The 16,271-nt window shown below is 38.7% G+C and overlaps 1 protein-coding gene across 1 annotated transcript in view; it reads left to right on the top strand.

The window, feature by feature from the left end:
- PLA2G4A (phospholipase A2 group IVA) overlaps positions 1 to 16,271 on the top strand; it is a 161,548-nt gene that overhangs the window by 35,946 nt on the left and 109,331 nt on the right. Inside the window, exon 3 of the mRNA XM_007451152.1 lies at positions 12,134 to 12,215. Coding sequence (XP_007451214.1) covers positions 12,134 to 12,215 — 82 coding nt within the window. The remainder of the gene's footprint in view (positions 1 to 12,133; positions 12,216 to 16,271) is intronic.

Raw genomic sequence — 16,271 nt, forward strand, 5'->3', positions numbered from 1 at the left:
GACCCTGGCAGTGGCGGGCTGCACAGGCTCCCTGGAAGGGGGGTGTGGATAGTGACCTGTGCTCTCACACAGGCTTCTTGGTGGCAGCAGCAACAGCCTTAGCGTCTTAATGCCTGTCTCTGGGGTCCGCGCTTTTAGCCGTGGCTCGCACCCTTCTCTGGAGCCTTTAAGCAGCGCCCTTAATCCCCTCCCCTCGCACACCAGGAAACAAAGAGGTAAGAAAAAGTCTCTTGCCTCTTCGGCAGGTCCAGACTTTTCCCCGGACTCCCTCCCGGCTAGCCGTGCTGCACTAACCCCCTGCAGGCTGTGTTCATGCCGCTTACCCCAGTCCTCTCCCTGCGCTCCGAATGAAGCCCGAGCCTCAGCTCCCAGCCCCTGCCCGTCCCAGCGGGTGAGCCACAAGCCTCTCGGGCTGGTGAGTGCCAGTCGGCACCGATCCTCTGTGCGTGAATCTCCCCGCTTTGCCCTCTGCACCCCTGTTGCTGTGCTCTCCTCTGCGGCTCCAAAGCTTCCCCCTTCCGCCCCCTGCAGTCTCCGACCTCGAAGGGGCTTCCTCTTGTGTGTAAACCTTTCCTCCTTCACAGCTCCCTCCCACTGGTGCAGGTCTCGTCCCTATTCTTTTGTCTCTGTTTATTCTTTTTTCTTTTGCCCTACCCAGGTACGTGGGGAGTTTCTTGCCTTTTGGGAGGTCTGAGGTCTTCTGCGAGTGTTCAGTAGGTGTTCTGTAGGAGTTGTTCCACGTGTAGATGTATTTTTCTTGTATCTCCAAGCATTCTTTAGAAACTTAATAAGGTAGGATATTTCTGGGGGGGCATCAGAAGGTGAGATAGTGCTGCTGGGAAATCAGAAATATAAAGGTGACAAAACTATTACAAAATCACAGCACTGTGCACAAAGGAATAATGAGTTTTATGGCAAATAGCATTTTTTTAAACATCTTTATTGGAGTATAATTGCTTTACAATGGTGTGTTAGTTTCTGCTTTATAACAAAGTGAATCAGTTATACATATGTTCCCATATCTCTTCCCTCTTGCATCTCCCTCCCTCCCACCCTCCCTATCCCACCCCTCTATGTGGTCACAAAACACTGAGCTGATTTCCCTGTCCTATGCGGCTGCTTCCCCCTGGCTATCTGTTTTACATTTGGTAGTGTATAATGTCCATGCCACTCTCTCACTTTGTCCCAGCTTACCCATCTCCCTCCCCATATCCTGAAGTCCATTCTCTAGTAGGTCTGTGTCTTTGTTCCCATCTTACCCCTAGGTTCTTCATGACCTTTTTTTTTTCTTAGATTCCATATATATGTGTTAGCATACGGTATTTGTTTTTCTCTTTCTGACTTACTTCACTCTGTATGACAGACTCTAGGTCCATCCACCTCACTACAAATAACTGAATTTCGTTTCTTTTTATGGCTGAGTAATATTCCATTGTATATATGTGCCACATTTTCTTTATCCATTCATCTGTCGATGGACACTTAGGTTGCTTCCATGTCCTGGTTATTGTAAATAGAGCTGCAATGAACAGCAAATAGCATGTTTTTTGTGAGCACTATCAAATTCTAGACAAGTGAGGAAGAGGGCAGTTAGGAATAAGCTTCTAACCTTTTCCCGATACCAGCCATTCCCTGCCACAAGCCTCTAACCTGAGGCAGAAGTACACACATTTGAAGTAAGGTCCATATTTCTGCTTCTTCACCACAGAGCACAGATTAGAAATCCTTAGAAGGTCACCAAGTTTACTTCTCAGCTCTTGAATTTTGATTTGGCTCTTTTTTAAAACTTCTGAGCCATTTTTTATTCCTTGGCTATTTCGGGTCTTTTGTGTTTCCATACAAATAGTGAAATTTTTTGTTCTAGTTCTGTGAAAAATGCCAGTGGTAGTTTGATAGGGATTGCATTGAATCTATAGATTGCTTTGGGTAGTGTAGTCATTTTCACAGTGTTGATTCTTCCAATCCAAGAACACGGTATACCTCTCCATCTGTTTGTATCATCTTTAATTTCTTTCATCAGTGTCTTATAGTTTTCTGCATACAGGTCTTTTTTCTCTTTAGGTTGGTTTATTCCTAGGTAGTTTATTCTTTTTGTTGCAGTGGTAAATGGGAATGTTCCCTTAATTTGTCTTTCAGATTTTTCATGATTAGTGTCATTAGTGTCTAGGAATGCAAGAGATTTCTGTGCATTAATTTTGTATCGTGCTACTTTACCAAATTCACTGATTACCTCTAGTAGTTTTCTGGTAGCATCTTTATGATTCTCTGTGTATAGTATCATGTCATCTGCAAACAGTGACAGCGTTATTTTGTCTTTTCTGATTTGGATTCCTTTTATATTTTTCTCTTCTCTGATTGCTGTGGCTAAAACTTCCAAAAGTATGTTGAACAATAGTGGTGAGATTGGACAACTTTCGTTTGTTCCTTATCTTAGAGGAAATGGTTTCAGTTTTTCACCATTGAGAATGACGTTGGCTGTGGTTTTGTCATATACAGCCTTTATTATGTTGAGGTAAGTTCCCTCTTTGTCTGCTTTCTAGAGAGTTTTTATCATTAATGCGTGTTGAATTCTGTTGAAAGCTTTTTCTGCATCTATTGTGATGATCATATGGTTTTTCTCCTTCAATTTGTTAATATGGTTTATCACATTGATTGATTTGTGTATATTAAAGAATCCTTGCATTCCTGGGATAAACCCCACTTGGTCATGGCATATGATCCTTTTAATGTGCTGTTGGATTCTGTTTACTAGTATTTTGTTGAGGATTTTTGCATCTATGCTCATCAGTGATATTGGCCTGTACTTTTCTTTCTTTGTGACATCTTTGTCTGGTTTTGGTATCAGGGTGATGGTGGCCTAGTAGAATGAGTTTGGGAGTGTTCCTCCCTCTGCTATATTTTGGAAGAGTTTGAGAAGGATAGGTGTTAGCTCTTCTCTAAATGTTTGATAGAATTCGCCTGTGAAGCCATCTGGTCCTGGGCTTTTGTTTGTTGGAAGATTTTTAATCACAGTTTCAATTTCAGTGTTTGTGATTGGTCTGTTCATATTTTCTATTTCTTCCTGATTCAGTCTTGGCAGTTTGTGCATTTCTAAGAATTTGTCCATTTCTTCCAGATTGTCCATTTTATTGGCATAGAGTTGCTTGTAGTAATCCCTCATGATTTTTTGTATTTCTGCAGTGTCAGTTGTTACTTCTCCTTTTTCATTTCTGATTCTATTGATTTGAGTCTTCTCCCTTATTTTCTTGATGAGTCTGGCTAATGGTTTATCTATTTTGTTTATCTTCTCAAAGAACCAGCTTTTGATTTTATTGATCTTTGCTATTGTTTCCTTCATTTCTTTTTCATCTATTTCTGATCTGATTTTTATGATTTTTTCTGTTAATTTTGGGGTTTTTTTTGTTCTTCTTTCTCTAATTGCTTTAGGTGTAAGGTTACGTTCTTTATTTGAGATGTTTGTTGTTTCTTAAGGTAGGATTGTATTGCTATAAACTTCCATCTTAGAACTGCTTTTGCTGCATCCCATAGGTTTTGGGTCATCGGGTCTGTGTTATCATTTGTTTCTAGGTATTTCTTCATTTCCTCTTTGATTTCTTCAGTGATCACTTCGTTATTAAGTAGTGTATTGTTTAGCCTCCATGTGTTTGTATTTTTTACAGATTTTTTTCCTGTAATTGATATCTAGTCTTGTAGTGTTGTGGTCAGAAAAGATACTTGATACAATTTCAATTTTCTTAAATTTGCCAAGGCTTGATTTGTGACTCAAGATATGATCTATCCTGGAGAATGTTCCATGGGCACTTAAGAAGAAAGTGTAATCTGTTTTTGTATGGAATGTCTTATAAATATCAATTAAGTCCATCTTGTTCAATGTATCATTTAAAGCTTGTGTTTCATTATTTATTTTCATTTTGGATGATCTGTCTGTTGGTCAATGCGGGGTATTAAAGTCCCCTACTATGAATGTGTTACTGTCGATTTCCCCTTTTATGGCTGTTAACATTTGCCTTATGTATTGAGGTGCTCCTATGTTGGGTGCATAAATATTTACAATTGTCATATCTTCTTCTTGGATCGATCCCTTGATCATTATGTAGTGTCCTTCTTTGTCTCTTGTAATAGTCTTTGTTTTAAAGTCTATTTTGTCTGATATGAGAATTGCTATTCCAGCTTTCTTTTAATTTCCATTTGCATGGAATATCTTTTTCCATCCCATGACTTTCAGTCTGTATGTATCCCTGGGTCTGAAGTGGGTCTCTTGTAGACAGCATATATACGGGTCTTGTTTTTGTATACATTCAGCCAGTCTATGTCTTTTGGCGGGAGCATTTAATCCATTTACATTTATGGTTATTATCGATATGTATGTTCCTATTACCATTTTCTGAATTGTTTTGTGTTTTTTATTGTAGGTCTTTTCCTTCTCTTGTGTTTCCTGCCTAGAGAAATTCCTTTAGCATTTGTTTTAAAGCTGGTTTGGTGTTACTGAATTCTCTTAGCTTTTGCTTGTCTGTAAATGTTTTAATTTTTCTGTCGAATCTGAAGGAGATCCTTGCTGGGTAGAGTAATCTTGGTTGTAGGTTTTTCCCTTTCATCATTTTAAATATATTGTGCCACTCACCTCTGGCTTGCAGAGTTTCTGCTGAAAGATCAGCTTTTAACCTTTGGGGATTCTCTTGTATGTTTTTTTTGTTGTTTTTCCTGCTTTTAATATTTTTTCTTTGTACTTAATTTTTGATAGTTTGATTGATATGTGTCTTGACGTGTTTCACCTTGGATTTATCCTGCATGGGAATCTCTGCATTTCCTGGACTTGATTGACTCTTTCCTTTACCATATTAGGGAAATTTTCAACTCTAATCTCTTCAAATATTTTCTCAGTCCCTTTCTTTTTCTCTTATTTTCTGGGACCCCTATAATTCGGATGTTGGTGCATTTAATGTTGTCCCTCAGGTCTCTGAGACTGTCCTCAATTCTTTTCATTCTTTTTTCTTTATTCTGCTCTGCAGTAGTTATTTCCACTGTTTTATCTTCCAGGTCCCTTATCCGTTCTTCTGCCTCAGTTATTTTGCTATTGATTCCTTCTAGAGAATTTTTAATTTCATTTAGTTTGTTGTTCATCATTGTTTGTTTGCTCTTTAGCTCTTCTAGGTCCTTGTTAAACATTACTTGTGCTTTCTCCATTCTATTTCCAAGATTTTGGATCATCTTTACTATCATTACTCTGAATCCTTTTTCAGGTAGACTGCCTATTTCTTCTTCATTTGTCTGGTCTGGTGGGTTTTTACCTTGCTCCTTCATCTGCTTTGTGTTTCTCTGTCTTCTCATTTTGCTTAACTTATTGTTTTTAGGGTCTCATTTTCACAGGCTGCAGGTTCACAGTTCTTAAGTTTTTGGTGTCTGCCCTCAGTGAGTAAGGTTGGTTCAGTGGGTTGTGTAGGCTTCCTGGTGTGGGGGGATTGGTGCCTGTGGTCTGGTGGGTGAGGCTGGATCTTGTCTTTCTGGTAGCAGGACCCCATCCGGTGGTGTTTTTTGCGGTGTCTGTGAGCTTATTATGATTTTAGCAGTCTCTCTGCTAATGAGTGGGGTTGTGTTCTTGTCTTGCTAGTTGTTTGGCTTAGGGTGTCCAGCACTGTAGCTTGCCGGTCATTGAGTGGAGCTGTGTCTTAGCGTTGAAATGGAGATCTCTAGGAGAGCTTTTGCCGTTTGATATTACATGGAGCCTGGTGGTCTCTGGTGGTCCAATGTCCTTAACTCAGCTCTCCCACCTCAGAGGCACAGGCCTCACACCCAGCCAGCACTCCAATATCCTGTCAGCCACACGGCTCAGAAGAAAAGGGAGAAAGAATGAAAGAATAAAATGAAATAAATTTATTGAAATAAAAGAATTATTAAAAAGTAGAAAAATTAAAAGGTAATAAATAAGAAAAGAAAAAAATAAATAAAAATGGACAGACAGAACCGTAGGACAAATGGTAAAAGCAAAGCTATACAGAGAAAATCACAGAAAGAAGCATACACATACACACTCACAAAAAGAGAAAAAGGAAAAAAATATCTATATCTATATATATAAAAAGGAAGAGAGCAAACAAATTAATAACCAAATATACCAATGATAATAAACTCTAAATACTCAACTAAGATAAACATAAAACCAGGAACAAATTAGATGCAGAAAGCAAACCCCAAGTCTACAGTTGCTCCCAAAGTCCACTGCCTCAAGTTTGGGATGATTCATTGTCTATTCAGGTATTCCAGTGATACAGGTATATCAAGTTGATTGTGAAGATTTAATCCACTGCTCTGGAGGCTACTGGGAGGAATTTCCCTTTCTCTTCTTTGTTCGTACAGCTCCTTGGCCTCAGCTTTGGATTTGGCCCCACCTCTGCGTGTAGGTCGCCTGAGGGCATCTGTTTTTCACTCAGAGAGGACGGGGTTAAAGGAGAAGCTGATTCAGGGGTTCTGGTTCACTCAGGCCAGGGGGAAGGAGCGGTACAGAATGTGGGGTGAGCCTTCAGTGGCAGAGGCCAACATGACATTGCAACTGCCTGAGGTGTGCCATGTGTTCTTCTGGGAAGTGGTTGCTGGATCACGGTACCCTGGCACTGGTGGGCTGCACAGGCTTCTGGGAGGGGAGGTGTGGATAGTGACCTGTGCTTGTACACAAGCTTCTTGGTAACTGTAGCAGCACCCTTAGCATTTCATGCCTGTCTCTGGTGTCCACACTGATAGCCACAGCTCACACCCATCTCTGGAGCTTGTTTAGGCAGTGCTCTGATTCCCCTCTCCTTGCGCACCCCGAAACAATGGTCTCTTGCCTTTTAGCCAGTTCCAGACTTTTTCCCAGACTCCCTCCCTGCTAGCTGTTGCACACTAGCCCTGTTCAGGCTGTGTTCATGCAGCCAACCCCAGTCCTCTCCCTGGGATCTGACCTCCGAAGCCCGAGCCTCAGCTCCCAGCCCACACCCATCCCTGTGGGGGAGCAGACAAGCCTCTCGGGCTGCTGAGTGCTGGTCGGCACAGATCCTCTATGTGGGAATGTCTCCACTTTGCCCTGTGCACCCCTATTGCTGCGCTGTCCTCCGCGGCTCCGAAGCTCCCCCTACACCGCCACCCCCCATCTCCTCTAGTGAAGGGACTTCCTAGTATGTGGAAACTTTTCCTCCTTCACAGCTTCCTCCCACTGGTGCAGGTCCCATCTCTATTCTTTTGTCTCTGTTTTTTCTTTTTTCTTTTGCCCTACCCAGCTATGTGGGGAGTTTCTTGCCTTTTGGGAGGTCTGAGGTCTTCTGTCAGTGTTCACTAGGTGTTCTGTAGGAGTTGTTCCACATGTAGATGTATTTCTGATGTATTTGTGGGGAGGAAGGTGATCTCCACATCTTACTATTCCACCATCTTGAAGGTCTCCTCTAGTGAGACTTTAGATCAACTACAGATATAATGCACTAGATTGTAAATATCTGTACAACTTTAATAAATGGAAATAGCCTTTTTTGCTATTAGGTATTGATGTTGATATTATTATTCTCTATAAGTAAAGGAATATAGAAAGAGTAAAGACATTGGGGACAGGAAGACTGGATTCTAATTCAGTTTTAACTTTTACTGTCTGTGAGATACTGGGAAATTACTTAACTTCTCACTTTACTCATCTATAAGTACATATAATAACATTTATTTTATAGGGTTGTTGTGAAAATGAGAATTTGCATCTATTAGAATGTGTAACAGATGGTTCATACTCAATGAATCCTTCTAATAAAAATTTCATCTCTCTGTACATGTTATTAATAAACATTTGACATATGAATACATTTGTAACAGTTTCAAAAAATGTTAAATAATAGATGAGAATTGCTAATCATTTTTATCCTACGAGGGAGTTTTTTGGCATTTGAAAACCCATGTGGTATTAAATTTCTAGGGTATGGAAAAATAGCATAGATGATTCGGGGAGTATGTACTATTATATATCATAATTATTGAAAAGTTCTCTTTAGTGGAGAAAGCTAATCCCTAAATTGGATTTTCAAGAACATTTGCTTATTCTCTTTCAGGCTCAGATATCATTTGTCTCTCTCTCTCTCTTTTTTTTTTAATGTGGATGTCTAGTTTTTCCAGCACCATTTGATGAAAAGGCTATCTTTTTTCCATTGTATTGCCTTAGCTCCTTTGTAAAAGATCAGTTGACTATATGTGTGTTGGTCTATTTTGGGGCTCTCTATTCTGTTCCATTGATCTATTTGTTTATTCTTTCATCAATGCCATACTGTTTTGATTACTGTAGCATTGTAGTAAGTCTCGATGTCAGGTAGCATCAGTCCTACAAGTTTATTCTTCTCCTTCAACATTATGTTGGCTATTCTGGGGTCTTTTGTCTTGCCATATAAACTTTAGAATCAGTTTGTTGATATCTACAAAATAACTTGCTGAGATTTTGATTGGGATGGCCTTGAATCTATAGATCAATTTGGAGAGAACTGATATCTTGACAATATTCAGTCTTTTATCCATGAACATGGAATATTTCTCTTTTTATTTAGCTCTTGATTGCTTTCCTTCATCAGAGTTTTGTAGTTTTCCTTATATAGACCTTGTACATTTTTTTTAGATTTATACCTAAGTTTTTCATTTTTTGTGTGTGGGGGGGATGCTAATGTAAATGGTATTGTGTTTTAATTTCAAATTCCACCTGTTCATTGTTGGTATATAGGAAAAAGATTGAATTTTGCATATTAAACTTATGTCCTACAGCCTTGCTATAATCACTTCTCATTCCAGGAGTTTTAAAAATCAATTCACTTGGGTTTTCTACATAGTCAATCATGTCATCCGTGAACAGAGACAGTTTTATTTCTTCCTTCACTATCCATACATCTTATATTTCCCTTTCTTGTCTTACTGGCATTAGCTAGGACATCCAATACAATGTTGAAAGAAGTGGTAAGAGGGGGCATCCTTGTCTTGATCTTTTCAGGAAAACTTCTAGTTTCACACCATTAACTATGATATTGGCTGTAGGATTTTTATAGGTGTTCTTTATCCAATTGAAAAAGTTTCCATCTATTTTTAGGTTGCTGAGAGTTTTCATCATGAATAGGTATTGAATTTTGTCAAATACTTTTTTGTGTCTATTGATATGATCATGTGATTTTTCTTCTTTAGACTGTTAATGTGATGGATTACAATAATTACTTTTCAAATGCTGAACCAGTCTTCCATACCTGGGATAAATCCCATGTGGTTGTGGTTACAATTCCTTTTATACATTTTTGGGTTTTATTTGCTAATAGTTTGTTGAGAATTTTTATATCTTTCTTTATGAGAGATATTGGTCTGAAGTTTTCTTTTCTTGCAGTGCCTCTGTATGGTTTTGTTATCAGGATAAACCTGGCTTCATAGAATGAGTTAGGAACTATTCTCTCTACTTCTGTCTTCTGGAAGAGATTGGAGAACATTGGTATAATTTCTTCCTTAAGTGTTTGGTAGAATTTACCAGTGAATCCATCTGGGCCTGGTGTTTTCTGTTTTGAAAAGTTAAATTTTGACTCAATTTCTTTATAAACAAAGGCCTATTAAGATTGTCTATTTCTACTTGTGTGAATTTTGGCAGATTTTGTCTTTCAAGGAATTGGTCCATTTCATCTAGGTTTTGAAATTGTGGGCTTAGAATTGTTCATAGTGTTCCTTTATTATTCTTTTAATGTCCATATGATCTGTAATGAACTTCCTTCATTCAATTATGATATTTATAATTTGTGTTCTCTCTGTTTTTTTCTTATTTAGCCTTGCTAAAGGCTTATCAATTTTATTGATCTTTTCAAATTTTGATTTCATTGATTTTCTCTATTGATTTTCCATTTTTCATTTTATTCACTCCTCCAGTTCTTACAATTTTTCTTCTGCTTACTTGGGATTTAATTTACCCTTCTTTTTCTAGTTTCCTGAAGTAGACACTTAGATGATTGATTTTAGGTCTTTTATATATATGTATGTATATATATGTATATATATACACACACACGCACACACACATATGTTTCAGTGCTGTAAATTTCCCTCTAAGCACTACTTTCACTGCATCCCGCTAAACTTTGAGAAGTTGTCGTTGCATTTTCATTTAGTTCCAAATATTTAAAAATTTCTTGAGACTTCTTGTTTGACATTTATGTTATTTAGTAGTTGTTTAATCTCCAAGTACTTTGTGATTTTTTTAGCTATTATTCTGTTACTGATTTCTAGTTTAATTCCATTGTGAGAGTAGACATTGAAGTTTTGTTCCATGTTAGCTTAAGAATAATATGTATTCTGCTGCTGTTGGATGAAGTAATCTATAAGTGTTAATTATATCTAGTTGACTGATGGTGCTGTTGAGTTCAACTCTGTCCTTACTGATTTTCTGCCTACTGCATCTGTTCATTTCTGATAGAGGGGTGTTGAAGTTTCTAATTATGATAGTGGAGTCTCTCTCTTTTTTTTCGGCCACAGCGTGGCATGCAGGATCTTAGTTCCCCAGCCAGGAATGAACCTGTACCCCCTGCAGTGGAAGCATGAAGTTCTAATCACTGGACAGCCAGGGAATTCTCTGGATTCTCTTTCTTTGTCTGTTTTTTTTTTTTTTTTTTTTTTGGTGGGAGGAGTGCATGTGATTTTTGGTTGTAGTATAAGGCAATATGCCTTTTTTTAAGCACTCATTTTTCTTATGATTGATAATTTCACGTATGTAGAATAAAACTTTGGCAATTCAGAGCCCTTCTGAATATAAAAGGCATTTCTCTTCCACTTGAATAAGAATTACCTTGAAAGATTTTATATGCTTCTCTGCCTTTTTAAACAAGGTATGCTCATTATTCATGACTTCACCTCTTCTTGATGCTGTGTTATAAATCTGGATATAAATTACTCTGTTGATAGAGTGATATCTTCAGAAACTGTTGAATGCTGTATAACTTTTGCTCCTATATCCCACTATTGCTGGTCCTTATGAGTCCATGTTTATAATTTTTTTCTGCCTCCTTACTTTTAGACTCACTTCTCAGTATTGTCAGTATCTTAGCTTCTTTTTAATTAGTTATGGACTTTTTTTTTTTTTTGCGGTATGCGGGCCTCTCACTGTTGTGGCCTCTCCCGTTGCAGAGCACAGGCTCCAGACGCGCAGGCTCAGTGGCCATGGCTCACGGGCCCAGCCGCTCTGCGGCATGTGGGATCTTCCCGGACCGGGGCACGAACCCGTGTCCCCTGTATCGGCAGGTGGACTCTCAACCACTGCGCCACCAGGGAAGCCCAGTTATGGACTTTTTAACCAGTTAAGCAAGTCTATTAAAATTATGAAAGGTAGGAGTAACATAAATGTGGGTCTCTCCTAAGATTAAACAAAACTGCTTGAGCTTTAGATAAAGAGTTTGTAATCTTTGAAGTTGCTCAGAGAACTTTGTGAGTTTCTGCTTTCCCATTCTGTTTTGGTGAGTAGAATCATTTGAGAACTAATATGCAGTTACGTGAAGTGTTTAATAAAGTCTTCTACCTGTTAATACTTCTTATGTGCATGCAAGCTATTAGGCTAATAGAAACTTTTAACATTGTCACATATGGTTTTAACAAATAAATTAAAATCAATATAAGTAGCTTGCTGGTTATTGCTTTGATCCAAAGGATTTTGAAAACTGCTCTGGAAATGTTATACCAAAAAAAGACTTTCATTGAACAGTAACAATAAAAACAAACACATTTAGATAATGCAAACATCTTGCTCTGACTTCACCTTTCTAAGGCAGGTCTTGCTTATCACCTAGTACAAAGCCTGATTGTGCGCCTAGAAAGCCTGCAGTCCTGATTTACATTTTTCCCAAGAGCTTGGTAAACTTTGTAAAGCAGGGACTGCAAAGAAGTCCTAACAGTCAAGCTGCAGTGACATTTTAAAGCATGATATAAACTTCTCAATCATTCTGTGCCAGAGAGAGGAAAGGATCAAAAAAGGAAAAGCCTCATGATCAAAGAATGTTTCTGGTATGCATGTTACTTCCTTTGAACTGGAATATTTTCAATTAGTCTCAAGGAAACAATGAAAACAATTTACTTGGATCCTATATTACAGGCTTATTTTAAATTCATTATGATTTTTTTTTTCTAGGTGGAGCACCATTATTCCCACAAGTTCACAGTAGTGGTGTTACGTGCCACAAAAGTGACAAAGGGGGCCTTCGGTGACATGCGTAAGTGCTCCTGTTTGCTTTTCTGTCGAAAATACGTAATTATGATTCACTCTTTAGTTGCCTGAGTTCCTTGACAAACCTGGGGCTGTCCCTTTTTCAGATGTGATAATCTTTGTCTACATCTTTGAATGATAACATTTTGAATGGTTCTCTGATGCTCTTTTATCTGTAAGAATAGTGTTTTACCTTGACTTTACATTAATTGGGAGTACTTGGGATCAGATAAAATGACTGTCCTAGGACAGAGTTTTGGATTTCAAAGACATTTCCATTCTATTTTGGAAAGATGGCTGAGTCAAGACTTTAAACTAGCTGCCTCTGTGAGGTATTGTGCCTTTGGATTTAAAAAAAATGCAGTTTAATTCTTATGGCTTTAAGTGCGTTTATTATGTGTGCAAATAGCTATAGAAACTGGTGTGGGACAGCTTGAAATGATATGAACCAAAGCCTGAGGATAATGTTGAATTAATTTGGTGGCAGTATCATTCTACGTTTTAAAATGCAGTTTTCCTGATTAATCTTACCATGCAAATGACTAGGGGTCGTGGAGCTGGGAATACAAAGGATGGATAAGTATTGTGATAACGCATTAGGTAAAGTTGTAGATTATTGCTAAAATATGGGAATGGCAATTTACCCCTCAGAACGGGTTTGGGGGAAAGAACGGAGATTGCAATTTACCAGTCTGGGGAACAGGGAAGTCTTTCTGGCTGAAATGGCATTTACACTGGTTCTTGAAGGAAGAAAATCTTAGTGCTGAGAGCAGGGAGAATCCCAGGCAGAGAAAACAGCATGTTCAAAGGCGAGCGAAGGGCAGATTGCTTGTGAGGTCCCAAACTGTTAGAGACACACAGCAAAGGTGAAGGAGGACAGGCACTCATACAACAAGACTGAGATTTTATCCGAAATGCAGTGGGAAGAATTTGATGGCATTTGAGTCACAAGTCACAGGATTGGCTCTTTATTTTAAAAAATATTTGCTCTGGCCATAGTATGTTAAATATATTGGAGGTGACTATAGAGTATGCTTTTTATATTTAAGAATAGGAGGGAAAGCAGAAATTATTACACCATTGTAAAGCAACTATACTCCAATAAAGATGTTAAAAAAAAAAAAGAATAGGAGGGACTTGAGCTTGTTGAAATCGCAATGAAAATGGGCCAATAGAGAGAGGTTAAATATTAAGGAATGAAGAATTTGGGCTCTGGGCTCAAGCCTTCAGTGAATAAAGGGTGTCCAGGAAGTTGGTAAAAGTTGGAAGGAGGGGGCCAGGAGGTGGAATCTAATGGCAAGAGTTAGAGCAGTGCTTCTCAGGAGAAGTGACGGGAACAAGGACAATTTCTTCACATTTAGTCTGAACCAGGGGTTTATTTTCTAAATTTTATCTCATACATCAATCTACTCCATTTAATCACTCCTTTGCCAAAGCTTTTCTTAAGTTATTCTTTTGCTTTTTATAATTCTTTGCATTTTCATCAATTAAACGAGAGTTCACTGGAAGAAAGGCTCCTGTGAAAGAGAAGCCAGGGACTACCCTGGTGGCACAGTGGTTAAGAATCCGCCTGCCAATGCAGGGGACACGGGTTCAAGCCCTGGTCTGGGAAGATCCCATATGCCGCAGAACAACTAAGCCCACGCACCCCAACTACTGAGCCTGCGCTCTAGAGCCTGTGAGCCACAACTACTGAGCCCATGTGCCACAACTACTGAAACCCACGCACCCAGAGCCTATGCTCTGCAACAAGAGAAGCTGCCGCAATGAGAAGCCCGTGGACCGCAACGAAGAGTAGCCCCTGCTCGCTGCAACTAGAGAAAGCCTGCACACAGCAACAAAGACCCACTCAGCCAAAAATAAATAAATAAAATAAATAAATTTATTTTAAAAAAAAAAGAAGAAAGAGAATCCAAATTGGAAGCCATACACTACCAAATGTAAAATAGATAGCTAGTGGGAAGCAGCCGCATAGCACAGGGAGATCAGCTTGGTGCTTTGTGACCACCTAGAGGGGTGGGAGGGAGATGCAAGAGGGAGGGGATGTGGGGATATATGTATACATATAGCTGATTCACTTTGTAATAAAGCAGAAACTAACACAATATTGTAAAGCAATTATACTCCAATAAAGATGTTAAAAAAAAAGATTTAAAAAAATAGTGGTATCCCCATGACCTTGAGAAAAGCACATGCCTTACAACTCTAGAGGTTGTACTGTTAGTTAGAAAAGCCATTCATAATTCAGCTAAAGGCTGTGTCAGTGATTCGCCAACCATGCAAGTTACTGACCTTTGACTATCAGTGCAGAGCTCTGTCTTAGAGAGAAAATGGTTTTTACCATGCTTGAGATGAGTCCTATAGCAAGTCAAATTCTACTCTGAGTCACCTTCAACTGGTATGGATCTGATTTCTTAGCTACTTTCCCCATAGGCCCCAGGCACTTTGCCCGTGCTTATTTATTGTAATTAGGACAGGGAAGAGAGTAATGCTGCAAGTGTCATTTTAAATCTATTTGAGTTGATATTGATAATATTACTTAAAAATGAACATGAGATATTAATTCATCTAATGAAATAGGGAACAGGTACATTTTAGATCCCCACAGTGTACACAACACAGGTTGGACCCTTGATTTCCAAAAAACTTTCTTTTTATGTTTTTAATTTTATTCTTTGCCACACCTCACAGCCTGTGGGATCTTAATTCCCGGACCTGGGATTGAACCCTGGCCCCGGCAGCAAGAGCACGGAGTCCTAACCACTGGACTGCCAGGGAATTCCCGAGAGTTTCCTTTATAAAGTGAAGGATGCTTGGAAGGAATAGCCACTGGAGATTAATCACTGTTGGAGAAAGGATAGTGTTGTGACATTCTGTTAACATTTCTATTCAGCATTTGTAATTTGATTTTATTTTTCTTGAAGTGAATTTTTTTGGGGGGGAAGGAGATCATTGCTAACCCTTGATATCACCTTGATGAGTTTATAGGAAATCAGGAGGAGATAAAAAGGACAAAAGGGAGTCTTAGAGAAATAAATTCAATGATAAGGTTGGTAAGAAAAAGTAGAGGGACAATATACGGTGCCAAATGATTTATTTTTGAGAAGTTGTAGGCGATATAGTGAGAAAAGGCATGGGTGTTAGCTGTCACTTTTCTAAGAGGAGTTTTGATGATATTACTTAGTGAGCTTGATCTATACAGATGACTAAGTAAGCAGAATTTGGGATGTTTGTATACAGAAGTTCTTTAAAGGTAGACAAGGATAGAACGGTATACAATGTCCTAAGATCTGAAACGGATGACAGAAAACTACCCTCTCTTCTGTTGTTGATAGTGTCTACATTTATTTAAAAAGGCAAATTTCCATAAAGTTTTGCATGTTGGTAAAGAATGACAGATTACTATTTGGTTTTTCAGCTTTACCTGTGTACGTAGGGGCTTTCTCAAGGATGCCACATGAATCAAATAGTTGACACCTATATCTGCTTTACTTTTGAAAAAAATTTTTTGGCTGCACTGCGCAGCTTGTGAGATCTTAGTTCCCTGACCAGGAATCGAACCCGCACCCCCTGCAGTGGAAGCATGACGTCTTAACCACTGGACTGCCAGCGAAGTCCTGTATCTGCTTTTTTTAAAAATATAATACCAAGATTATTTATTTTTATTATTCATCCTATTCTAACTAGCTTCTTTTAGAAATACCATACTGCATTGCTAGAACATCATAATACAGTCAGCAGCACCCCATAAACTATCTTTAGAGGAGTGAGAGCTGACATTTGAATCATAACATCTCACTCATTTCCTTGTTTTCATCTCAGAGCACTGGGCAAGCCAAGAACAAGACAGCCCCTTCCCAGACATCCTTGCTAATCTCAGTTTGTTCAAATGTATCATGTACGTTTGTTCCCATTGCCCTGGTGCCAGCCCTTCCCTGTATTCTTATGCTCACATCATATGAAGAGGTAGTTTGAAGTTCAAATTTGCATCTGACTCACTATAGTCTTATTTTAAAAAGAAATAGTTTGCATATACCCATATGAATATAGTGTACTCTTTCCT

This window comes from Lipotes vexillifer, unplaced genomic scaffold, assembly GCF_000442215.2.
Source record: "Lipotes vexillifer unplaced genomic scaffold, Lipotes_vexillifer_v1.1 scaffold343, whole genome shotgun sequence".
NCBI classification, from domain to species: Eukaryota; Metazoa; Chordata; class Mammalia; order Artiodactyla; family Lipotidae; genus Lipotes; species Lipotes vexillifer.